General features: G+C 44.7%; 2 protein-coding genes across 2 annotated transcripts; one reads left to right on the top strand and one right to left on the bottom strand.

Moving 5' to 3' along the window:
• Positions 1-4,358: 4,358 nt before the first annotated feature.
• On the top strand, positions 4,359-8,014 carry LOC124661848 (serine/threonine-protein kinase STY13-like). Its single transcript, XM_047199734.1, has 6 exons — positions 4,359-4,795; positions 5,631-5,752; positions 6,362-6,558; positions 6,660-6,834; positions 7,262-7,396; positions 7,498-8,014. The coding sequence occupies exons 1-6, from the start codon at positions 4,468-4,470 to the stop codon at positions 7,705-7,707; spliced, it is 1,167 nt and encodes a 388-aa protein (XP_047055690.1). The 5' UTR covers positions 4,359-4,467; the 3' UTR covers positions 7,708-8,014.
• Positions 8,015-8,677: 663 nt separating this feature from the next.
• Positions 8,678-10,028, bottom strand: LOC124663454 (peroxidase 40-like). Its single transcript, XM_047201152.1, has 4 exons — positions 9,738-10,028; positions 9,460-9,651; positions 9,193-9,358; positions 8,678-9,090 (listed from the first exon to the last, which is right to left on the bottom strand). Exons 1-4 carry the CDS (start codon positions 10,026-10,028, stop codon positions 8,678-8,680), a joined length of 1,062 nt encoding a protein of 353 aa, XP_047057108.1.
• Between the last annotated feature and the right edge of the window lie 17,182 nt (positions 10,029-27,210).

Raw genomic sequence — 27,210 nt, 5'->3', positions numbered from 1 at the left:
AGAGGAGCTCCGAGACGACTTGTGTATGATGATTGTAATAATATGTGAATGAGTTATGGACCCTGCTATGTTCTGTTGTACTACTCTGAGGGATGTAATATTTGCGGAATGGTACTTCGCGAATGTTATATCAACGACTGGCATACTACAACATGCAGTGGTATGCAGGGTCACCACATAACTCCAAGAGGGGGTATTTATGCTAGATAGTGGGTTCATGCCTCCATTGAATCTGGGACAGTGACGGAAAGTTCTAAGGTTGTGGATGTGCTGTTGCCACCAGGGATAAAACATCAATGCTTTGTCTAAGGATATTTGTATTGTTTACATTACGCACAGTACTTAATGCAATTGTCTGTTGTTTGCAACTTAATACTGGAAGGGGTGCGGATGCTAACCCGAAGGTGGACTTTTTAGGCATAGATGCATGCTGGATGGCGGTCTATGTTCTTTGTCGTAATGCCCTAAGTAAATATCATAGTAGTCATCATGATATGTATGTGCATTGTTATGCCCTCTCTATTTGTCAATTGCCCAACTGTAATTTGTTTACCCAACATGTTATTTATCTTATTGGAGAGACACCACTAGTGAACTATGGATCCCGGTCCATTCTTTTACATCTGAAATACAACCTACTGCAATCATTGTTCTCTTTTGTTTTCTGCAAGCAAACATTATTTTCCACACCATACGTTTAATCCTTTGTTTTCAGCAAGCCGGTGAGATTGACAACTTCACTGTTAAGTTGGGGCAAAGTATTTTGATTGTGTTGTGCAGGTTCCACGTTGGCACCGGAATCTCTGGTGTTGCGCCGCACTACGCCCCTTCACCAACAACCTTCACGTGGTATTCATCTCCTTCTGGTTCGATAACCTTGGTTTCTTACTGAGGGAAAACTCGCTGTTGTACTCATCATACCTTCCTCTTGGGGTTCCCAACGGACGTGTGCTTTACCGTCACAAGCATCCGCTTCCCCCCTGGGTGCGGACGCAGAAGCCGCGGGCGGCCTCATCGAGAGAGGCACCGCTCGAATTGGCGTCGTGGAGGATGGCATGTCCACCTCCTGCTCGCCCTCATCCGGCTGCGGAGAAGGCGGCGGGTCATCATGCCCCTGGGCAGCCGGCTCGGCCGCCTCCGGGCTCTCGTCATCGCCGGCTTGATCAGCCGGATCGACGTGATCCGGCGTCCACACCTTCGACGCCAGGTCCCCATCTTCAAGTTGCTGCCGCGCGAACTCATGCATGCAGTATAAGCAGTTAAAGCAAGCCGGCCAACCGGCAGCAAAGCCGGTAACCGGCAGAACAAAAGGACTTACAACCGGCGGCGGATCGTTCCGGTTGTAGGGCTCCATCCCCCAGTCCCAGTTGTCCCGCAACTTGGCCTGGGAGACGAAGTTGACCCGCTTGGCCACCCCACCTTTGGTGAGCTCCAGCTTCGACGTCCGGGTTGGATCGAAGCGGCCGCTCATGTGGCAGATCTTGTGGGCGCGTCTCTGCAGAGGCAGCACCCGGCGGGAGATGTAGCAGCAGAGGAGGTCGGCAGCCGTCAGCCGCTCATCCATGACCAAATCCCGGAGGCGCCGCCAGAGCAGGTTCACCTCCTCCTCCGGGTCTGACGGCTTGTAGCAGAAGCCCCGGTTAAGCTTGGCAGTAGGCGGCTCGGGGGAGTACTCCGGCAGGTTCACCCAGTCGAACACCGTGTTCTCGCTCTTCACGTAGGAGAACGCCGTCTGCCACTTCTTCACCGAGTCCACAGTCGGGATCTTCGGAAGCGGCGTCGAGGGGAGCGAGTAGAGGGAGGCCGCGCCACAGGCTCGCATCTGGCCGTATGTGGTCTGCGCCTTGATGAAGAAGTGCCAGCTCCAGAAGTCGACATCCGGCCACAAGCCGGTGTAGCCCTCGCAGAAGGCCACGTAGTAGCTGAGCGTGACGAAGGCGTTCGCCGGCAAGTGGTGCGGATGCAAGCCGAAAAAGTCGAGAAAGTGCCGGAAGAAGGCGAAGGCCGGCAGGCCAAACCCCCGCTCGAAGTGGGCGGTGAAGACCACCCGTTCGCCGGGTTCCGGCTGCGGCGCCACCTCGCTCCCCGGGGCGTGCGCCTGCACTTGCGGCGGGATCCGGCGGAGGCGCACGAGGAGCGCGATGTCGTTGTCGGTGACGCTCGAGCCCTCCCACGAGCTGCTGGGAAGCGCCATCTCCACCGAATTAGAGGAAGAAGAAGACGACGGCGAAGAGCTCGATAGCGGAGAGCGCGGCGGAGAGGCGCGCGCCGCGGACGGACGACCACCTGTGGCGCCGGAACGGATGCGCGGCGGCGGCGGATCGGCGGAGAAATACGCCCGCGTCCGGATGCGAAAGATCGCCGAAGTACGCGGTGGAGTGCAAAGAAACAGAGAGAGAAGAGGAGCAGCGACGCGAGGAAGAAGAAGGGCTGAGCGGGGAGGCTGCCTCGGTACCGCTCTGCCCGTATTTATAGGCGTCAGGCAAGTGGAGAAGTGCGGATCGTGGGCCGCTGCGTGGGGATTAACTGTGCCCACAATCTCCCCCACGCCGCCGGCAGTTACCAGTAATGGTAGTGCCACGTCGCCCACGTTCGCAGAAGATCCGGGGGAACATTGATGTGACCAGGCGAAAAGACGCGACAGGAATATTCCGTCAGAGCCGGTCGAGTCAGGGCTCAGGCCTCGAGGCAGCGGAGACTCCGGCGCGCCCTAGCCGCAGCCGGTCGTCCTCAACGAAGCCGACCCATGCTTTCCTGACAAGACGAAGGCATCTACAACACTTGTGAAAATCAAATCCGCGATACCAAAGCGGCGTCTGGCTCCTTTGCAGCCGGACGAAACGAGCCGAAGGGGGTGCAGCCGGCTGAATGACAATTCTCAGCCGGCCCCTCGAGTGCTCTTCAAAGGACATCGATGGGATCAAACGACTAAACGGCCAGGGAAACCTGCCCAGGTCCTTCTCTACGCAGGACCTCGCCAGCTTCAGGGGCTAATGTGGGGGGAAGACCCTGGGTATGGCAAAGGACTGGGAACAGTTGGCTCGAGGCCGGCTGGCCCACGGCAAAGGCCGGCTGAGGAGCAGCCGGCTGGAGCCGGGGCCGGCTGCCTGTTGAGTCGGCTAGCTCCATGTCTATGCTGGTCTAGCCATAGCCAACTGTGTTGTGGCTGGGCAGGCTTCTATGTGCCATGTCCGGCTTGGTCTGTTTCTCCCTGACCGGCTCCCGGCTGGTGAGCCTTGCAGGAGAAGGAACTGGAAAGGCGATCCGGGTGCAGAAGTCCACGCTGATCTCATCTCCCATAAAGTAAGGGGCACTATGGAGCAACAGTGTCCCGCGTCGGACAGGCCGTCGTGGCCTAGGCTGCGTCGTACGGCTACATGCTACCGGTGTCGACAGGGACACCTCCTCCACGTCGCTTGCCATGTCCTGTCGCCGCTGACCTCGGCAGGAAGGACGAACAAGGCTCAACGGCGCTGACGTTGGCGCCTCGGGAAGGAGCGATAAAGCCGGAGCCAGCGGAGCCGGCCAGTAGGTCATAGGGACTTATTTGTAAACTGCCAGCGTCTATATAAGCTGGCCAACCCCTCCTACGCGCGGGGACGATCGATCACTACTCATTCTTAGACTTAGCACCGCTCGGGGAGAGAGACCTTCGTCTACCTCTAGCCTCCCCTTGCAGCCGGATACAGCTCTAGGAGCACCACTGTACTGTGATATCTCTTATACACTCTAGAGCAGAAGTAGGGGTGTTACCTCCATACGAGGGCCCCGAACCTGGGTATGTTGTCGTGTCGGTCGTGCTCATACCCGCATCCGGATACCGCCGAAGATCATATCAGGAACCACTCTCTTTAGCCACCCTATGACATATGCCGTAACGATACCGTGACAATCTAGACAATCTTGGGGGGGGGGGGGGCAGCCCTGCTGGTCCTCCCCTATCTCCGCCAGTATATGGTCGGCTGCATTGGCTTAGCTCAATAGCCTTCTCCGACGACAACTAGGGTAGGGAGGGGAGTTGAGGAGTCATGACCCAGTATAATTTATTTCCTTTTTATATTTATATATACTTCCCCAGTTTCATAAAAAAATTCTTAATTTTATCTAAGTTTAGATGTATTTTGGACAATTAAGTGAAGACATGCTTGGAGGGAGGGAGTACAATACTCGGCTGTCTGCACGTTTGATTTTGCGGATTCTTTTTGAAGAAATGGAAATACCGCGATGTGACAAGACTTCCAGTGGGCCCGTCCACGACACGAGTCCTCCGCCCCAGTCAGTTGAGCTCCCCGTGTCTGCCTACTTCCATGCGCTCACATGGGGGGAGCGTCGCGCACCAACACCAGCCACCTCTGCCTCGCCATTCGCAAGCCTGTAGCGCAGCAACCACAACGCGGCAGCTGCACCACCTGAGCCACCCACGCCGATCGCCGAAACCTCTCCGAGTCCCCCCGGCGTGCTCCAACCATGAGGTTCCCCAGCGCGGGTGGCGGCGGGAGCGGGGACGCGGGGTTCGTGCGGGCGGACCAGATCGACCTCAAGAGCCTCGACGAGCAGCTAGAGCGCCACCTCAGCCGCCAGGAGCGAGGCGGGGCAGCCTCTTCCCAGCCCGGGAGCCGCCGCGGCGAGTCCCCGAGGCTGGTGGAGCCGTTGCCGCCGCCGCCGCAGCAGCAGCAGCGGCGGCGCCGGGAGGACTGGGAGGTTGACCCCGCCAAGCTCGTCATCAAAGGTGTCATCGCCCGCGGCACCTTCGGCACCGTCCACCGCGGCGTCTACGACGGCCAGGACGTCGCCGGTATCGTGCCACCTCTACTTCACATTCACTACTGCTCTGAAATTTACGCGTACACTACCTCCCAGTTTCACTGCCCGTAACCTGCTCGATGAAATTGCAGTGCTGTTTAGTGTTCCGAGCGCTACACACTTCTTGGTTCCGATCAAGTATTTCCTTTGCGAGTTCTTGGGAAACGTAGCTTCTTTACTTACTTCTATAAGTGTTCGATCCTCTGATCCTAGGATGCAACGGTGACTAGGATGAGCTGATCGATCGATGGCAAGGCCATTTACTTTTCCGGCCTCTTTTCCCCGGTCAAGTCACCAGTGCGTCTCCTTGTCAGCAAATTGCTAAAGTTGGTACCTCTGCTTTCCTGGATTCCACGGTGCATTCCGTGACTCCCGGTAGATAAGCCCGCCTTTTCTCTGTAACGCTCCCTCCTCATGTGATCCGAACCAACCAACTTTAAAGTTTTATTAGCAGGCGTGATGCATGTGTTCATCTTATGATGAGCCCCTGGAAGTTGGAGTTAACAAATCAAAGCAGTTGGTCTTTTGGACTAAAAGGTTGCAACTTGCAAAGGCCCTAGTACTTTTCAGGGGACAAATGTGAGGGAGAAGCATCTCAGCCAGGCTTGGATTTCCAAAAATGTCCGGAATTTTTCTCCTAAATCACATGTAAATGAGAAGCTTGGCATTGTCTCACCAGTCACCACTCAACAGGCGTAATCACATGACACGCCGGACGAAGCAAATGCGGCGTGCTTGTCTTTGTCTGTCCACAACTTTATCACCTATTGCATTGTGTCACTAGGAAATTTACTTTCATTTTGAAAATAACTGTTTAATTTGTCTAGTGAAATTGCTTGACTGGGGCGAGGATGGTCATAGATCAGAGCAAGAAATTACTGCACTAAGATCAGCATTCGCACAAGAGGTTGCTGTCTGGCATAAACTTGATCACCCAAACGTTACTAAGGTAAGCTTTGGCTGAAGAAGTCCATTTCCTGCCTTTTCAAATTTCATAGTTAAATTTTGCTGATAATATACGTACCAAATCAGTTTCTACTCATGTCCATTTCATAAAACACTGAGTACAAGGTTGACAGGCTGAAATTGTTCTCCAATATCAATATAGTCCATTATAACCACATGGGAAAGATTGTTAACAAACTACAACATTAGAATTGCGTGGGCAATTATCCCCTTGGTGTTACTTATATTTACATGTCTAGAGATATTGCCATCATATTGATAAGTAGTTGAGTATAGCATCTATTTATATGTTCTTAATTGTCATATAATTTAATTGAAGGCATGCCATATTTTACAAAACTCTACAGGATTTTCTCTTTAAAATAATTTTTGGTAATACGAGTTGATGTGATCCTTTTTGGTGAAGCATATGCTACAACGGAATATGGTTCAAAAAACTGTCAAACAATTTATAGGAGGCCCTAATTTTGTAAACTATCCAACTCATTGTGGAGTATAAACAAACTGTATTCTTTTCATATCCATTATGAATGTAGATTTATTCTAGTTCTCAACTGGTTGTCCTAATAAATTTTTGAACTTCATCTGGCAGTTTATTGGGGCGATAATGGGTGCCAGAGATCTAAATGTACAGACAGAACATGGGCATCTTGGCATGCCGAGCAACATTTGTTGTGTTGTTGTTGAGTACCTTGCTGGTGGTGCACTGAAAAATTTCCTGATAAAGAATAGGAGAAGAAAGCTAGCCTTTAAAGTTGTTGTACAGTTAGCTCTTGACCTTGCTAGGGGGTAAGTAATAGTTAGATTTTTTGGGGTATTTTTCTTCTAACTTTTTCTATGTTGTCCCTTGAGTTTAGGAAGATCTCACTGCTATCTTTGCATTTCAATAGATTAAGTTATCTTCACTCAGAGAAGATAGTGCATCGTGACGTCAAGACTGAAAATATGCTTCTTGACAAGACAAGAACTGTGAAAATCGCTGATTTTGGTGTTGCTCGAGTTGAGGCTTCAAATCCCAGTGATATGACGGGTGAAACAGGCACACTTGGTTACATGGCACCTGAGGTACGTTTGATCTTTAACCATTGTTTTTCGCTTGTGTGTGATTACAAGGATGACACACGCAGCACACCATCAAGCATGCACACGCCAGCACTAGAAAACCTCCTAAGCACAAGCCTAAAATTGGCATTCTAGGGATAAACCACAAAGCTCATACCAAAGTGCACCGTGTGAATTTAAAGGCGAGCACCAGCATTTGAACCCATGGGCGGAGTGGTGAACCAAAACTTCATTATTTCACCAAGAAATGGTTCTCTAACTCCAAGCATTAGATTTTGTTAGTGAAGTAAAACCCAGAAGCACCGAATATAAAAAAAAGGAGACACATATCTTGAAGTTGCCTGTGTTGTGTTCCTTGTTTTGAGCGATTGAGGGTGTGTGCTTCTGGTACTATCCTTGTTCGCCTATATATAATGACATCAATGTGCAGGTCCTCAATGGCCATCCTTACAACAGGAAATGCGATGTTTATAGCTATGGGATCTGTTTATGGGAGATATACTGCTGCGACATGCCATATCCCGATCTCAGCTTCTCAGAAGTAACTTCTGCTGTTGTCCGACAGGTAAAAAGAGCTGTTCATGTCCTGTTTCCTTTTCGCTTTGCTGGGCACTTGTTTCTCTGAACCACCGAAAACATAAAAAAGAAAATGTTCTTGATGTTCAGAACCTGAGGCCTGAGATACCACGTTGCTGCCCAAGCGCTTTGGCGAACGTGATGAAGCGCTGCTGGGACGCGAACCCTGACAAGCGGCCTGAGATGGCCGAGGTGGTGTCCATGATAGAGGCAATTGACACGTCCAAGGGTGGCGGTATGATCCCAGTAGACCACTCGCAGGGATGTTTCACCTGCTTCCGTCAGTACCGAGGACCCTGACGATTTGGTCTGACAGTGTCACTGTTACCTGAACCTGATTGATGATCGATGCCGCTACATCTCAATGTAATTCTAATCACGTCCGCTAATGGCTAATGGAGATAGTTCTCTGGTGTAAATGCCCGCTCCATCTCGTCGTTGGTCCTTGCATGCTTGACATACCCTAGGATCAAGCTCTGAGTTTAGCATGAGGTCCACTGTAGTATTGCAGTTTACAGTCTCATGGTCTGAAGTGGGCCCACTGTACTATTGCAGTTTATATAGTACTAATATCTTTGCATAATGTGAATAAAGAATATGATTCCCGTTTAAGGATGCGAGATCATTTTTTTTTCTTCAGTTCTGCAGAACTGTTGTGAAAAAATCTTCCTTGCAACTGAGGAAAATGTCTGGATGCCGGAGATTTGTTTGCTGATTTTTGGTGTTGCTCGAGTGAAGGCTTCAAACCCTAGTGATATGATGGGTGAAACAGGCATACCTGGTTACATGGCACCTGAGGTATGTTTGATCTTTAACCATCTGGAGATAATTATCGTAGTCCTCTATCATTTACCATTTACTGCTAAGGACTCTAATCAAACCAAAATTTGAAATCAGATGCATATATAGTAATGCAAGTAAACATTGTTTGGAGAGTTCAAATTGCAAGATTGCGTCCCTCCATCTCCCTCATACTTCTGATCATTTATTTTTGGATTTTTTTTAAAGCTGCTCCTAGAGGTTGTACTCTAACTAAGAAATAGGTTTTGGTAGTGAATTAAGCCGAGAATAGTTATTTCCACAAGCCCAGAGTTCAGCACATCATGAGATACATAGATTATACATCTAGTTAAATCTACCAAGCTTAAACCCATTACACGATTGAAAACACCAAACTAACTGAAAGGTACCCAGTGTACCGAGAGAGCTAACAGACCCAAACCACAGACGTTCTCTGCTTATTAATCGGTTGACCTTATTAGCTCTCAAGCTAGTTCACCACACGGCAGTTGCGGCGGACCTCGCCGGCGGCGCGGCCTCCGCTCGGCGCCAGCCTCCCCATTCTCAGCATGGAAGCCGCGAAGTCGTCGAAGAAGAGCGACGCGTCGAACGCGTAGTCGGCAACGAGCGCCGCGATGTCCTCTCCGCCGGCGGGCGAGGCCAGCGCCTGGTCGGACGGCAGCAGGCCCTCGCCGGAGAGCAGATTGATGTAGTACTGGTTGTCGAAGGTGGCCGGCGTGGCCAGGTCCAGGTGCGCCAGCGCCGACCCTGCCGACCCCGCGCACAGCTGCTGCAGCGACTGCAGGAAGCCCATGTCCTTGGCGGCGGACCCGGCCGAGACGCCGACGCTTGCGATGCGCGCGCTGAACGTCGTGCACCGGGCTTTCCCGATGGTGTGCGCGCCTATGTTTGCGCCATGCATGATTAGGGTATGTATAGATTGCATGCGTGAGTACAGTTAATTGTGTGTTGGGATAGAGAGACTGGAGGTGCCAATCGGTTTACCGGAGAGGGCGACCATGTCTTTGGCGGAGAGGCCAACGTCGGTGAACTTCTGCACGAGCGTGGCGACGCCGGAGGTCGGTGCAGGGAGGTTGCTGTTGGCGGCCTGGAGGCTGGCCGTGCGGCTGTCCTTCCTGCCAAGCTCCACCTGCCAGCTCGGCCCACCGGACTGCATCGTATCGGCGATCGATTAGCCAGTAGCCACACGCTTAAACTTTGCAAGGAAATGCGATATCCGATCATTCACTGTCAGTGTATGAGCGAACTTACGGCCACGACGGAGTCGCGCGCGGCGATGGCGAGGACGTCGGCGCAGGAGACGGTCTCTGGGCACAGCTGCTCGAGCTCGGCCTTGATGGCGTCGATCACCTCGAACCCCCTCAGCGAGTTGGCGTTCGGTCCCGCTGTCTTTTCGCCGATGAAGAAGGGCGTGTCGTCCAGGAGCACGGAGCCGTCGCAACCCTGGGCAGAATAAAACAGGAAGCAACAAGCTCAGAGTCAAGGGCTGCGTCGTTAGAGTAGAGATCTTCTTTTTGATGATCGCTTACGTTGACGAAGCAGTCGTGGAAGTGGAGGCGGAGGAGGGAGGCGGCCATGCGGGGGTCGGCGGCGACGGCATTCTCGACGGCCGCGCGGACGATCTCCTCAGCGAGGGGGCAGTTAGACAGGTACGCGTCGCCACCGAGGGACACGCCAGCGCTGGCACCGGCCCCGCCGTATCCGATGCTCACGGAGGCGCCGGCGTCGCCGGTGACGCAGGACTTGTTGACGGGCGTGGCGTCGGCGGCAGCGGCAAGTGCCGAGAGCAGGAAGGCAAGGGCCACCGTGGCGAGCTCCATGGATGGCAGGACACGAAGGATATCCTTGTACCAGTATCGATACTGCAGTTGGATGTGTCTCAGTGATGCTCCCAGTGTGTGGCGCTACGTTGTGGTGATGTGGATCGAGATGCATGGTCGGTCACCTTTATATAGACAGAGCCAGCAAGATCGGGCAGCAGGTAGATGGCAGGCATTTTGCGTGACTGTCCCGCCCTTGTGTTCGTCCATGGACCATGGTGGTGTGGTGGTACTATGCACCATGATTGACGAGCTGGAGTTGGCAGAGCTTGGCTGCTTGGGAGAGAGCATGTGTACGCGCGCATGAACCAGTCAAATCGCGGGAATCGGTAGGGAAGAAGCTCATCATGAGTTCATGACATTTGTGTTGGACACTGAGTTACCACGGAAACCTGACGAGAGGTTGACTGATCACTGATGTGTGCAGCAGCAGGGTGACCGACCGCCGACTGGGTCTCGAGCTTGCGCATGCACGCATTGCGCTGCTCCAGAGCGTACTGTACTGCCTAGTGTGCTGAGATGCAGGCTGACCAAAGAAAAGTTCGAGGCTAGCTGACTGAGATTGCCAACGAGTAGGTGTATACGCGTAGTCGGTGAAACCGTCCAACGGCCACGTATGCTTTGCTAGCTCGATCTTGCTAGTATTTTTTTTCCCCAAGTAGGGAGCTCGATCTTGCTACTCCCTCCCGGCCTAGGTACTTGTTTGCAACTTTAGACAAAATGTAGACTAAAATGTGTCTACGTTTATTGAACTTGCGACAAGTATTTAGAGCAGGAGAGGACTAATATATTCTTTTGAAATAGGAGCTCAATCGAAACAAAGATTTAAAATAGAGTTTCGACATTTCACGCTAAATTTTGCTCGCTATGACACTATTTACAAAATAGTATGTTATATCGCGCTGAAACATCATAGCGTTAGCTCACTATTTTTTGCAACATACTGGTACAAGGGTTTGAGTTTTCCTCGTTAGGGAGAGAAGAAATTTCTTCTTGTTTGTTGTATATATGGTGATGAACATCAATTTGTTTATTCTTGTTCAGAATTGGAAGATAATATCAGTAATACTGATAATTCGTAATAAATAATTTATACTATGCCGTTGTCTCGTGAAATATTGATGTTAGCTTTCTAAAAAATTGGAGAATTTTTTTAATGTGATTATGTATGTATGAATACATCACTTTTGGACTGAAATCCTTTAATTTAGACTACATGTGTTTTTTAAACGCTATTGGAAATATAGCACGATATAGCACGCACGACATTTAGAGGATGCCACCCTATTTCTTTTAGCACGCTATTTTAGAACTCAAAACTCCCATCTTTGAACGCGATAGAGGGAGGATGATGAGGATATCCAGGCCTCGTACATTAGGACAGCCATTGATATGATGATTAAGTCTAAGGTTGTACCAGTATTTTATCATAGTCTTGTTATTAGGAAATAATAATGTAGCCAGGTCATGTGGTGGGCCAAATTAGGGTTTTAGTAGAGGTCTATTTGACTTGGGCCTGTCCAAGTCGAATTAGGGTTAGGCCCATAAGTGGGCGCCCCAACCCAATAGGGGTTGGCCGGCCACCCTCCCCCTCATATAAGGAGGTGGGGCGGCTAGGGTTAGGGGAGATTAGATTGAATTCAGATTATGTAGAACCTTGAGTTCCAGTTATCACCGTTCCTATGGGATCGGCGTGTGTGACGGCGTCTCGGACGTTCGTCCAGTTATCTATCAATAAAGGTGTGAGAGTTCTTGAGTCTGTCAAGGGTGATCATGTGTGCGAGAAGGTCCTCGAACTGTCGAGGGTTATCGAGCTTGGCGTGTCTATTCTGCAAGAGGTTCGGCGTTCTTCGTCGAGTTGCTCGCCGGATTGGCGTTCCCCATCTTCAGGCTGCGTGTATTGCACATGTGGTTGGGAGATTTATTGGATCCTATGGATCAAGGAGGTGCACCGTGAAAGATCGGGCCAAGTCCCCGCATCAGAGGATGAAAAATCTGAATTATATCTACAACAACAATGTAGAGGCTCTGAGCATGCTTCAGATGATAAGATGCCCTTTTAATCACTATGTGAACACGTACATGGTTAGGGGTTGCTTCAAGATAACATCCACATATGTATCGAAGAGGAACAATGTTCATTCATGGTATTGGACATAACCAACGATTTCAAGTGATTCACAACACATGGAGGAGATCCATTGAAAGAATATCCCGGTACTTCAAGAAAATCCTATATGCTATTGGAGAGCTCGGAGAACAGATGATCAAGCCACCATTGTCTACTCAAACTCCAACAAAGATACAACAAATCTACTGATGGTTTTCACATTTCAAGGTGAACAACTCTATCTTGTAGTTCATGACATGATGCCTAAAAATTTGTTCATGACATTGTTGCATTTCACTTAGACCTATTATAGATGACACTCATGTGACAGCTAGACTGCCTAGAAGCAAATCTAATGCAAAGATGGGGGAGGGGCGAAAGTACTACACCAGCTGAAATTTTCTTGCCATTGTTGATTTCTATATGAAATTTACATATGTATTAGCTGCATGGGAAGGATCAACCCATGATGCAAGCATTCTTTCTGGCGGATTGGCTTGACCTGATAGGCTCAAAATCTCGGAAGATAAGTTCTACCTAGGAGATGCTGGATATGCTTGTCGCATTGGTATTCTTCCACCCTTCAGGTTAACAAGGTATCATCTCAATGAGCTCGTCTGCAAGGCACTATCCTAGGACCGCCAAACAATTTTTCAATCTCAAACACTCTAGCCTTAGAGTCACAATTGAGAGGGCATTCATTGCTTTGAATAATAGATTCTATATCTTGAATCAGAAGCCATTACATCATTTACCTACCCAAGTTAAGCTTGTTCTTCCATGTTTCTCCATAACTAGATCTTAAGCTTTGATCTTGATCATTTTTTTCCCTGAAGAAGAGTGATGTGGTGCCTAGTGATAGCGTGCAAGACACACGTCCGTTGGGAACCCCAAGAGGAAGGTGTGATGCGTACAGCAGCAAGTTTTCCCTCAGTAAGAAACCAAGGTTATCGAACCAGTAGGAGTCAAGGAACACGTGAAGGTTGTTGGTGGCGGAGTGTAGTGCGGCGCAACACCAGGGATTCCGGCGCCAACGTGGAACCTGCACAACACAATCAAAGTACTTTGCCCCAACGTAACAACGAGGTTGTCAATCTCACCGGCTTGCTGTAAACAAAGGATTAGATGTATAGTGTGGATCATGGTGTTTGTTTGCAAAGAACAGTAAAGAACAAGTATTGCAGTAGATTGTATTTCAGATGTAAAGAATGGACCGGGGTCCACAGTTCACTAGTGGTGTCTCTCCCATAAGATAAATAGCATGTTGGGTGAACAAATTACAGTTGGGCAATTGATAAATAAAGAAGGCATAATAATGCACATACATATATCATGATGAGTACTATGAGATTTAATCAGGGCATTACGACAAAGTACATAGACCGCTATCCGAGCATGCATCTATGCCTAAAAAGTCCACCTTCGAGGTTATCATCCGAACCCCTTCCAGTATTAAGTTGCAAACAACAGACAATTGCATTAAGTATGGTGCGTAATGTAATCAACACAAATATCCTTAGACAAAGCATCGATGTTTTATCCCTAGTGGCAACCGCACATCCACAACCTTAGAACTTTCTATCACTGTCCCAGATTCAATGGAGGCATGAACCCGCTATCGAGCATAAATACTCCCTCTTGGAGTCACAAGTATCAACTTGGCCAGAGCCTCTACTAGCAACGGAGAGCATGCAAGAACATAAATAACATATACTCCCTCCGGTCTCTTTTAATTGACTCAGATTTAGTACAACTTTGTACTAAATTTGAGTCAATTAAAAAAGAACGGAGGGAGTATGATAGATTGATAATCAACTTGACATAGTATTCAATATTCATCGGATCCCAACAAACACAACATTAGCATTACAAATAGATGATCTTGATCATGATAGGCAGCTCACAAGATCTAACATGATAGCACAATGAGGAGAAGACAATCATCTAGCTACTGCTATGGACCCATAGTCCAGGGGTGAACTACTCACACATCGATCCGGAGGCGATCACCCATAGTCCAATTCCGAGAATATTTCCTTTGTAGGATTTCTGAAACCAAAAACAGCAGAAAACAGCAACTGGCTCTTCGGCATCTCGTCAATAGGTTAGTGCCGGAAAATGCATAATAATGACATAAAGTGTGTATAAAACATGTGAGTATCATCATAAAAGTAGCATGGAACATAAGAAATTATAGATACGTTTGAGACGTATCACCTAGCGACATTAATATTGTCTATGGTGTCCCTCTACATGATAATCATACTCGGAAGAATAAGAGGCAACAGTTGGCTGAACATATGTGGCCTAACAGAGGTCGGATCATGATCTGAATAGGAAGAAGAAGAAGTGAAGAAGTAAAGAACAAGATCGTGATGTCGTATTTTTCTATGAACTATCCCTATTTGTATGTATAACCAATATTTGTAGTAGTAGGTAATATCGTGATAAACTAATATTTGCTAGTAGCTTAGGTAACACCACGACAAACGGTAGCTAGAGCTAAAATGATGTAAATTTGTTGTTGCTTGATAGTTCAATATCTTGTTATATTGTCTACTAGTTTCATAGGATGCCTTTTATCTCAGAGTTGTGCGTGATAGGGTCACCACATGTGAAAAAAGTTGACCACAATATTGATCCCTATGCAACCAAAGAAGGTAAATTTACATCCTCCAACCAAAAAAAGCACAAGAGAAACTTACCCTTTGGAACTCTGGGGGCCTCTTTGGTATCCTGAAAGCCCTTTGGCTCGTTTGGTTTCCTGGGATCCTCCGCGTTATTGCATTACACGGCTCTTGAAGAAGCTACGAGCAATTGCCCGGGAGGAATGCTCAAATCGGTTGTTTCTACTGGGCGCATTCTTTTCACTCGTGTGCTCAATCGATGCAACCTTCACACGTGGAGCAGCTTTCGCTCACTCTCCCTTAACCTACTCCACACACTCTCTCTTCAAATCAACACAACCAGATCAAAATAAGTTGTATATGAAAAATATGTGTGTCGATGATATGAATCAATTCCGACAATCAGTTTCAATTTTCGTCAGTCGTAAATCGTAAATTTTGTGTATGAAGTTTTGAGAAAATTTAGTCAAAGTTGTCACATACGCTCAAACATTTGAAAATTCCTTTGAGGAGTAGGTTTACCTCACCATTCTGCATGACTCTCGTGTTGAAATGTTTTTGTTTCGGTGGACATAGACGAATAGATAAATGATTCACTAGTATACTACGTATGTGTGAGTATATTTTAGAGTACTCTTGCTCAACTTCTTACTTGCCATTTTCATGGGCGGCCATGTGGTGATGATAGATGATAAGAGAGGTGTCAATCCATGGTGGTGGCCTCCCTAGCTCGTCATCGGTGGCGGCATGGCGTCAGTCTTCGTCGAGGGCGACATGGAGTCGGGCTTCGTGGTGCTTTGACCAGCGTGAACAGTGGTGTCAAGGTGATGTTCGTTTTCGTGGTCGGTGACGTGGTGATGCTTGTGACCGGCGCGACCGACGGTATCATGGTGGTGTTCATGGTGATGCTTGTGACCGGCGTGACCGGCGGTGTCATGGTGGTGTTCGGCGACATTGTCGGTGGCATGGTGATGCTTGTGACCGGCGTGACTGGCGATGTCATGGTGGTGTTCGGCGACATCGTCAGCGACATGGTGATGCTTGTGACCGGTGCTAGCAGTTGACATTGGGGAACCCCAAGAGGAAGGTGTGATGAGTACAACAGCAAGTTTTCCCTCAGTAAGGAACCAAGGTTTAATCGGCCAGTAGGAGAAAGGCGTGACTTCTGAAGGTGTTGCTAGCTGACTAGTGGCAGGGCGCACTACCGGCGTCAGCAACAACATGTAACCTGCACACAACACAATCAAAATACTTTTCCCCAACTTACAGTGAGGTTGCCAATCTCACCGGTTTTGCTGAACACAAATGATTAAATGTATCGAGTGGAAGGAGATGTTTGCAGTAATTAAAGAGAACAGCGCTTGCAGTAAGTAAACGTAGCAGGATTGCAGTGGTTGAATTTATCAGTGTAAAGGAAAGGACCGGGGTCCACAGTTCACTAGAGGTGTCTCTCCATAAAGATAAATAACATGCTAGGTGAACAAATTACAGCTGGGCAATTGACAGAATACCGACCATACATGACAAGATGATTACTATGAGATTCGTTTGGGTATTACAACATAATACATAGACCGTAATCCAACTGCGTCTATGACTAATAATCCAACTTCCGGTTATCATCCGTACCCCTTCCAGTATTGACTTGCAAGCAACAGATTATCGCATTAAGTAATGTGTGTAAAGTAAACAATAGAATTACCCTTGGATAAAACATTGTTGTTTTCTCCCTAGTAGCAACAACACATCTACAATCTTAGATGTTACTGTTACTCTTCCAGAAAACTAGAGGCATGAACCTACTATCGAGCATAAATACTCCCTCTTGAAGTCACAAGAATCTACTTGGCCAGAGTATCTACTAGCAACGGAGAGCATGCAAAATCACAAATAACATATGACAAGAATATATAATCGATCTCAACATAGTATTCAATATTCATCGGATCCCAGCAAACACAACATGTAGCATTACATAAGGATGATCTTGATCATGTAGGGCAGCTCACAAGATCTAAACATGAGGCACAAATTGGAGAAGACAATCATCTAGCTACTTCTATGGACCCATAGTCCAGGGATGAACTACTCACGCATCACTTCAGAGGCGGGCATGGCGATGTAGATGCCCCCGACGATGATTTCCCCCTCTGGCAGGGTGCCGGGAAGAGCTTCAGAACCCTCCTGAGCAAGGGTCTGCAATGGCGGCCGCGATGGAACTTTTCGTGGATGGAGGCTCGGGTCCTCGGGTTTTTCTCGAAATCGTGAATAAATAGGCGGAAGGGCGAGGTAGGTGGAGGCCAGGGGGCCCACACCACCCCTAGGCACGGGCTAGGGCCAGGCCGCACCTAGGTGTGGTTTGGCCGCCCTGCTGCCTTTCTTCGACCCCCCTATGGACTCTATCTTCGTTACGGAAAAATATTGACTTCGGCTTTTGTTTCGTGCAATTCCGAGAATATTTCCTATAAAACTTTTATGAAATACAAAACAGCAGAAAATAGGGAACTGACATTGTGGCATCTTGTTAATAGGTTATTGCCGGAAAATGTATAAAAGTGCAACGAAGTATGAGCAAATCATATACAAATTGTGTAAAACAATTATGGAGCATAAAAAATTATAGATATGTTTGAGACGTATCAGCATCCCCAAGCTTAACTCCTGCTCGTCCTCGAGTAGGTAAGTGATAACAAAATAATTTTTGAGGTGACATGAAGCCAACACAATCTTGATCAAGCATTGTAAAGCATTGTAAGCTGGGATCAGAGTACTCTAAACATAGGCATGATAGACATAATTTTAACAATAGAACTTAGCAACTATGTTATAACATGAAGAGTAACTCAAACAAAGAATCATGAATAATTGTGCATTGAAAGCAACTGTTTGTTTATGAGTATAGAGAAAACATAGCAAAGTGGTACTCCCTCTCTCACAATTTATTAGGCATGCGCGTACCCCTAGGTCGTAAATTTGATCAAGTTAGCATTAGTTATATGTTATAAAATTATATCATTAGAAAGTTTAGATGTTCTATTTTCTAATGATATAATTTTCGCACTATATAATTTAAATTATATAGGTAAAATTGGCGACCTAGGGATACGGGGACGACTAGTAAACTGAGACGGAGGGAGTACTCAACATGTCCTTTATAAAGTAGCAAAACATAAATGCTAGGGCACCTTTAAAATTTAAAGGGTGACTAGATACAAGTAATTTAAGAACAAGCAATAGTCATAATCATGAATCAATCAATAATAATTTTGGGACTATGCACATTGCACTAAGGATGACAACTTTGCTCTCTTAATTGGTGCATAAAGAAGAAGATGCAGACTCAACATAAAAGAGAGCGACTCTTTGCAGAGTAAACAAGATTAACAAGTTATATAAACCTTACAAAAAGTATGGTACTCATTAGTTTTGAGCTCTCATTACCCCTATCATAAGCATCTTGAATGATTAAAGTTAATGTGATGGTAAATATGAGCTATATGCTTAATAAATCACAAGTTTAAAATCTCATGCCCCTTGAATACGGGTACTTAAACCTCATGCTAATCAATTTAGGTCTTAAATAAGTTCTTGTCATTGTAAGTATACATGTATCACTGAGAACCGCCAACTGGGTACCTCCTGCCCCATGATATAGGAGCATTCCCATACCAAAATAACAAGACAAACATATAATGATCATCTCAGCAATTTTTTATTTACTATGGGTATAGCTTTTTATTAAAAATGCTTCATAGAATGCTCACTATGGTTCGCTGTAAATCTCCACCATGAATGATGCATGACTTAGATTAGCGGCCCAAGCATTTCTCTAACACATATACAAACTCCATAGACTTACAAGTTTCCATTTTATTTCGCACCGCTAGGTATCCATAAACAAAAGAACATGACATCAACTAAATATGAATAAGTGCAATGTTGAAAGCGTTCCCCATGAAAGCATGGTTGTGCTAACTCCCAACTCGCAATTTGTAAACATACAAACGTCATAAAATAGTCACAATGATCAAGTTTATTGAGTGCAAGAAAGTAAATATTCCATCAAGTCCGTGAGAGCTTTTACTCACTAATTTTCTCATGCCAAAATTTAATTTTTAAGATAAATAAAAACATGATGAACATACTTGGAATAGCAATAATGATAGTAGGTAGATATGGTAGACATAATTGGCAACTTTGGTTATTAGTGGTAGGATGCACGAGTAGAGCTCATACTCAGTATAGACAGAGGCTAGCAAAAGACTGGGAGCGATCAACTAAGAGAGCAGTAATGGCCATAATCATGCATAGAGACAAAACATTATCAATCAAAGAATAAAGTGATATTACAAGTTAAAAAAATAGATGATCATAGAGGCTTTAGTTGACTAGTTGTAGTCATAAGCATGTGCCGAGTCAACCCAATAAAGCACCAAAGGAGAATACCACAATATTATGCTTTTTATGATGGAAACAACACATGATTCTTTTAATAGCACATTATGCACTCTCAACTATTTGAGACAAGTCATGCTACAACAATAAATACTAAGCATATGACAAGAATAAAATCCAACATGATATGCCAAAGTCTATACCACGGTCTAGACAAGCTTCCTTTTGCATCACTATAGACATGAAACATTTTACTCGTCTCCAACACCAATCAACTTATTTGAAATAACTCTCAGAGATGAAAAACAATATGGACCCGAGAGATAATAATATATATATAAAGAATACTAACGATCTCTGAACAAAATTCAAGTGAAAGAAAAAGAGCTAAACGCAGTACCAACAAACTAGAACACTCGTAGAACAATAATAGCGAAAACTAGAGCGTTCTATGCAATTAAAACGGAGCGTGTCTTTCTCAAAAACAAATATGCTGGGATCCAACCATATGCTACATAAAAAAAAACTAAACTAAACTAAAAGAAATGCTCCAAGAACAACACATAGTGTATGAAGCAATAAAAATATAGCGCATAGAAAGATGACCTATTGCTTTGTTGATGAAGAGGGGATGCCTTGGGCATCCCAAGTTTTGACACTTGTACCTCTTGAATATTTCTTGGGGTGACATGGGCATACTCAATCTTGAGATTTTGTACATCCTTCATCTCATTACATCATTCTTCTCTCCCTACACTTGAAAACTTCCTTCATACAAAACTTCACATAATTCTTATTAGCAGCATTAGTACAATCAAAATATTAAATCCACTTGGGTTCAGTTCTAACATATATCAAACATCTATTAAAGCATTAGATACTGTAGCAACCTCTTCAAAAATCTCTTTGCTCAAAAGAACTGAAAAAGAAAGAGATTAAGAGGCAAATACAAATAGTGACAGAAATCTATCAAAACAGAACACCAGGTAAAGGTCAATTTTTTCGAAAATCTTCTATTGATCAGATCAAAAAGTGTTCAACTAAAAAAAGTTAGATAACAACCTGGAGCATATGCTCAAAATATGGCAGCTGAAAATTCCTCTCTGGCTATTTATATGAATGTTTACGGTGACATCACATAATTTGTTTTCAGGACAACAACTTCTCCAAATCTTACTTTCTTCCTAGTAGAGGATATTCTTGGCCGAAAACGAAATAAAAATGATGAGGAGAGGTTATTACAGAGTTAATAACTTCCAAGACTCAACAAAATAAAAATTACAGAAATAAAACATGGATTATCTCCCAAGAGTGTTTTTCTTTAACGTCTTTCAGCTAGGCGCAGAAAAGAGCTAGCATCAAGTATTTTCAAGTGAAGAAGCATCAATGAGAAAATATGAAACACATTTAAGTCTAACCCACTTCCTATGCATAGGAATATTGTAAGAAAATAAATCAAATAAGCACATAGTAATAAGCATGGGTAGGTAAAACAAGAGCAACTTGGAAACTTTTATAATAAAGAGAGGTGTTTTAGTAACATGAAAATTCCAACTACCATATTTTTTGTCTCATAATAATTTGCAGTAGCATCATGAACAAACTCAACAATATAAATATCACATAAAACATTCTTATCATGAGCCACATGAATAAAATAATTATTACTCTCCACATAAGCATAATCATTCTTATTAATTGTAGTGGGAGCAAATTCAACAAAATAGCTATCATTATTATTCTCATCACCATAATCATCAGATATAGGAGACATATTTTAATCATAATTAATTTTTTCCTTAATAGTAGGTGGACTGAAAATATCATATTCATCGTTGTAATCATCATAGCAAATTTTCTCCTCTAAAGCTGGGGAACTAAAAAGAACATTTTCATAAAAACTAGCTTCCCCAAGCTTAGACTTTTCCATAGCATTAGAAATAATGGTGTTCAAAGAATTCATACTAATAAAATTGCTATTATCATGCAAATAAAGTTTTATAGGTTTTTTAATTTTCTCTTCAAACACTTCATGTCCTAGCTCAAGATAAATACTATAAAGCTCTATAATTTTGTTGTTGTTTTTCATTAAGCCTAACTAGTGAAAACAACAAACATCAACATGGGAGGTGAGCATGCAATAAACTAAGCAAAACTATAACAAAGTAAAGAGATTGGAGATGAGAGACTCCCCTTGCAGAAATCCTATTTCTCCCCGGCAACGGCGCCAGAAAATCTTGTTGCCAGTTGACGTTGGGGAAACCCAAGATGAAGGTGTGATGAATACAATAGCAAATTTTCCCTCAGTAAGAAACAGAGGTTTAATCGACCAGTAGGAGAAAGGTGCGAATTCTGAAGGTGTTGCTACCTGACTAATGGCAGGGCACACTACCGGCGTCAACAACAACGTGGAACCTGCACACACCACAACCAAAATACTTTTCCCTAACTTACAGTGAGGTTGTCAATCTCACCGGTTTTGCTGAAAATAGAGGATTAAATGTATCGAGTGGAAGGAGATATTTGCAGTAATTAAAGAGAATAGTGCTTGCAGTAAGTAAACAAAGTAGGATTGCAGTGGTTGAACTTATCAGTGTAAAGGAAAGGATTGGGGTCCACAGGTGTCTCTCCATAAAGATAAATAACATGTTGGGTGAACAAATTACAACTCGGCAACTAACAGAATACCGACCATACATGACAAGATGATTACTATGAGATTCGTTTGGGAATTACAACATAATACATAGACCGTAATACAACTGCGTCCATGACTAATAATCCACCTTCCGGTTATCATCCGAACCCCTTCCAGTATTAAGTTGCAAACAACAGATTATCGCATTAAGCAATGTGTGTAAAGTAAACAATAGATTTACCCTTGAATAAAACATTATTGTTTTCTCCCTAGTAGCAACATCACATCTACAATCTTAGAAGTTATTGTCACTCTTCCAGAAAACTAGAGGCATGAACCTACTATCGAGCATAAATACTCCCTCGTGTAGTCACAAGCATCTACTTGGCCAGAGTATCTACTAGCAATGGAGAGCATGCAAGATCACAAATAACATATGACAAGAATATATAATCGATCTCAACATAGTATTGAATATTCATCGGATCCCAGCAAACACAACATGTAGCATTACATAGGGATGATCTTGATCATGTAGGGCAGCTCACAAGATCTAAACATGAGGCACAGATTGGAGAAGACAAGCATCTAGCTACTGCTATGGACCCATAGTCCAGGGATGAACTACTCACGCATCACTTCGGAGACGGGCATGACGATGTAGATGCCTCCGGTGATGATTTCCCCTCCGGCAGGGTGCCGGGAAGAGCTTCAGAACCCTCCCGAGCTAGGGTATGCAATGGCGGCCGCGACGAAACTTTTCGTGGATGGAGGTTCGCGTCCTTAGGTTTTTCCCGAGATCATGAATAAATAGGCGGAAGGGCGAGGTAGGTGTAGGCCAAGGGGCCCACACCACCCCTAGGTGCGGGCCATGGTCAGGCCGCGCCTAGGTGTGGTCTGGCCGCCCTTCTGCCTTTCTTTGACTCCCTGATACGTCTCCGACGTATCGATAATTTCTTATGTTCCATGCCACATTATTGATGATATCTACATGTTTTACACATACTTTATGTTATATTTATGCGTTTTCCGGAACTAACCTATTGACGAGATGCCGAAGGGCCAGTTGCTGTTTTCTGTTGTTTTTGGTTTCAGAAATCCTAGTAAGGAAATATTCTCGGAATCGGACGAAATCAACGCCCGGCATCTTAGGATTGCATGAAGCTTCCGGAACACCCGAGAGCCGCGCGGAGGGGGCCACGGAGCCCACCAAATAGTAGGCTGGCGCGACCAAGGGGGGGCCCGCGCCCCCCTGTTGTGTCGTCGCCTCGTTGACCTTCTGACGCCGCCTCTTCGCCTATATAAAGGTCCCTGACCTAAAACATCGATACGAAAAAGCCACGGTACGAGAAACCTTCCCGAGCCGCCGCCATCGCGAAGCCAAGATCCGGGGGACAGGAGTCTCGTTCCGGCACGCCGCCGGGACGAGGAAGTGCCCCGGAAGGCTCCTCCATCGACACCACCGCCATCTTCATCAATGCTGCTGTCTCCCATGAGGAGGGAGTAGTTCTCCATCGAGGCTCGGGGCTGTACCGGTAGCTATGTGGTTCATCTCTCTCCTATGTACTTCAATACAATAATCTCATGAGCTGCCTTACATGATTGAGATTCATATGATGATGCTTGTAATCTAGATGTCATTATGCTAGTCAAGTGGATTTTACTTATGTGATCTCCAGGAGACTCCTTGTCCCACGTGTGTAAAGGTGACGAGTGTGTGCACCGTGTGGGTCTCTTAGGCTATATTTCACAGAATACTTATTCACTGTTATGAATGGCATAGTGAAGTGCTTATTTATATCTCTTTATGATTGCAATGTGTTTTGTATCACAATTTATCTGCGTGCTACTCTAGTGATGTTATTAAAGTAGTTTATTCCTCCTGCACGGTGTAATGGTGACAGTGTGTGCATCGTGTAGTACTTGGCGTAGGCTATGATTGTGATCTCTTGTAGATTATGAAGTTAACTATTGCTATGATGTTATTGATGTGATCTATGCCTCCTTTCGTAGCGTGAAGGTGACAGTGTGCATGCTATGTTAGTTCTTGGTGTGATTGTGTTGATCTATCTTACACTCTAAGGTTATTTAAATATGAACATTGAATATTGTGGAGCTTGTTAACTCCGGCATTGAGGGTTCGTGTAATCCTACACGATTAGTGGTGTTCATCATCCAACAAGAGGGTGTAGAGTCTAGCATCTATCTATTTATTCTGTTATGTGATCAAAGTTGAGAGTGTCCACTAGTGAAAGTATGATCCCTAGGCCTTGTTCCTAAATATCGCTACCGCTTGCTTGTTTACTTGTTTTACTGCATCTTTACTTCCCGCAATATTACCACCATCAACCACACGCCAGAAAGCACTTTTCTGGCGCTGTTACTACTGCTCATACTTATTCATACCACCTGTATTTCACTATCTCTTCGCCAAACTAGTGCACCTATTAGGTGTGTTGGGGACACAAGAGACTTCTTGCTTTGTGGTTGCCGGGTTGCTTGAGAGGGATATCTTTGACCTCTTCCTCCCTGAGATCGATAAACCTTGGGTGATCCACTTAAGGGAAACTAGCTGCTGTTCTACAAACCTCTGCTCTTGGAGGCCCAACACTGTCTACAAGAATAGAAGCTCCCGTAGACATCAAGCTATTTTCTGGCGCCGTTGCCGGGGAGGAAAGGTAAAAGGTACTCACACTCCGGATCTCGGCTACTAAGCACTTTTCCGGCACCGTTGTAAGTACTCGAAGCTATTTCCTTTAGATCCTGCAATTGCATCTTTTTGTTTCTTGTTTACACTAGTTTGGCATAATGGACAACAATGAGCTTCTTATTCTATTTCCTGATTTAAGACATGGATGGTTTGATGCGAAAATTAAAAAACCCATGGAACATATTAGTATGAACACTTTGAATACCATTGTTGCTAATGATATAGAAAGTTCTAAGCTTGGGGAAGTCTGGTTCGATGAGCATGATCTTTTTAGTCCCCCAAGCATTGAGGAGAAAATTTACTTTGATGATACTTTGCCTCATATTTATGATGATTATAATGATAGTAGTCTTTTAGTACCGCTTGTTATGGAGGATAAATTTGATTATGATTACAATATGCCTCCTATATTTGATGATGAGAATAATAATGATAGCTACTTTGTTGAATTTGCTCCCACTATTACCAATAAAATTGACTATGCTTATGTGGAGGGTAATGATACTTTTATGCATGTGAATAAAGATGTTTTATGTGATACTTATATTATTGAGTTTGCTCATGATGCTACTTGGATATTATTATGAGAGAGGAAAATATGGTTGTAGAAATTTTCATGTTACTAAAACACCTCTCTATATGCTGAAATTTTTGAAGTTACACTTGTTTTATCTTTCTATGCTGGTTGCATCATGCTTCATGAATTTGTTTATTTACAAGATTCCTATGCATAGGAAGCATGTTAGGCTTAAATTTGTTTTGAATTTTCCTCTCGATGCTCTCTTTTGCTTCAACTACTATTTCTTGCGAGTGCATCATTAAAATTGTTGAGCCCATCTTAATGGCTATAAAGAAAGCACTTCTTGGGAGATAACCCATGTGTTTATTTTACTTCTGCATTTTATTTTATACTTGAGTCTTGGAAGTTGTTTACTAATGTAGCAACCTCTCCTTATATTTATTTTATTGCATTGTTGTGCCAAGTAAAGTCTTTGATAGTAAAGCCAATACAAGATTTGGATTACTGCGCAGAAACAGATTTCTGTCTGTCACGAATCTGGGCCTAATTCTCTGTAGGTAACTCAGAAAATTATGCCAATTTACGTGAGTGATCCTCAGATATGTACGCAACTTTCATTAAATTTGAGCATTTTCATTTGAGCAAGTCTGGTGCCTCAATAAAATTCGTCTTTATGGACTGATTCTGTTTTGACAGATTCTGCCTTTTATTTCGCATTGCTTCTTTTGCTATGTTGGATGGATTTCTTTGTTCCATTAACTTCCAGTAGCTTTGAGCAATGTCCAGAAGTGTTAATAATGATTGTGTCACCTCTGAACATGTAAGTTTTTGATTATGCACTAACCCTCTAATGAGTTTGCTTTGAGTTTGGTGTGGAGGAAGTTTTCAAGGATCAAGAGAGGAGGATGATATACTATGATCAAGAAGAGTGAAAGCTCTAAGCTTGGGGATGCCCCCGTGGTTCATCCCTGCATATTTCAAAAAGAGTCAAGCGTCTAAGCTTGGGGATGCCCAAGGCATCCCCTTCTTCATCGACAACTTATCAGGTTTCTTCTCTTGAAACTATATTTTTATTCGGTCACATCTTATGTACTTTACTTGGAGCGTCTGTATGTTTCTGTTTTTGTTTTTGTTTGAATAAATGCTTGTGTGGGAGAGAGACACGCTCCGCTGGTTCATATGGACAAATATGTCCTTAGGCTTTACTCATAATATTCATGGCGAAGGTTGAATCTTCTTCGTTAAATTGTTATATGGTTAGAATCGGGAAATGCTACATGTAGTAATTCTAAAATGTCTTGAATAATTTGATACTTGGCAATTGTTGTGCTCATGTTTAAGCTCTTGCATCATATACTTTGCACCCATTAATGAAGAAATACATAGAGCTTGCTAAAATTTGGTTTGCATAATTGGTCTCTCTAAGGTCTAGATAATTTCTAGTAAAGAGTTTGAACAACAAGGAAGACGGTGTAGAGTCTTATAATGTTTACAATGTCTTTTATGTGAGTTTTGCTGCACCGGTTCATCCTTGTGTTTGTTTCAAATAACCTTGCTAGCCTAAGCCTTGTATCGAGAGGGAATACTTCTCATGCATCCAAAATCCTTGAGCCAACCACTATGTCATTTGTGTCCACCATACCTACCTACTACATGGTATTTCTCCGCCATTCCAAAGTAAATTGCTTGAGTGCTACCTTTAAATAATTCAAAATTTATCACCTCTGATTTGTGTCAATGTTTTATAGCTCATGAGGAAGTATGTGGTGTTTATCTTTCATTCTTGTTGGGCAACTTTCACCAATGGACTAGTGGCTTCATCCGCTTATCCAATAATTTTGCATAAAGAGCTGGCAATGGGATTCCCGATCCCAAATTAATTAACCTAAATAGACACTCCTCCATGGTATGTGATTGTTGGACGGCACCCGAAGGATTCGGTTAGCCATGGCTTGAGAAAGCAAAGGTGGGAAGGAGTGTCATCATAATAAAACTAAAATAAAAAGGCACTCCTTCATGGTATGAGATTGTTGGCAGGCACCCGAGGATTCGGTTAGCCATGGTTTGTGAAAGAAAGGTTGGAAGGAGTGCCACCCAAAAATAAAAATAATTCATGGGAGCCGGTCTTTGAAGGTTTGTCTGGCAAGGGGGTTAGAGTGCCCACTACCATTCGTTGACAACA

The sequence above is a fragment of the Lolium rigidum genome, chromosome 6 (assembly GCF_022539505.1).
Source record: "Lolium rigidum isolate FL_2022 chromosome 6, APGP_CSIRO_Lrig_0.1, whole genome shotgun sequence".
In the NCBI taxonomy this organism is placed as follows: Eukaryota; Viridiplantae; Streptophyta; class Magnoliopsida; order Poales; family Poaceae; genus Lolium; species Lolium rigidum.
Note: the sequence above shows the minus strand (reverse complement) of the source record. Positions and strands in the feature narration are given on the sequence as shown.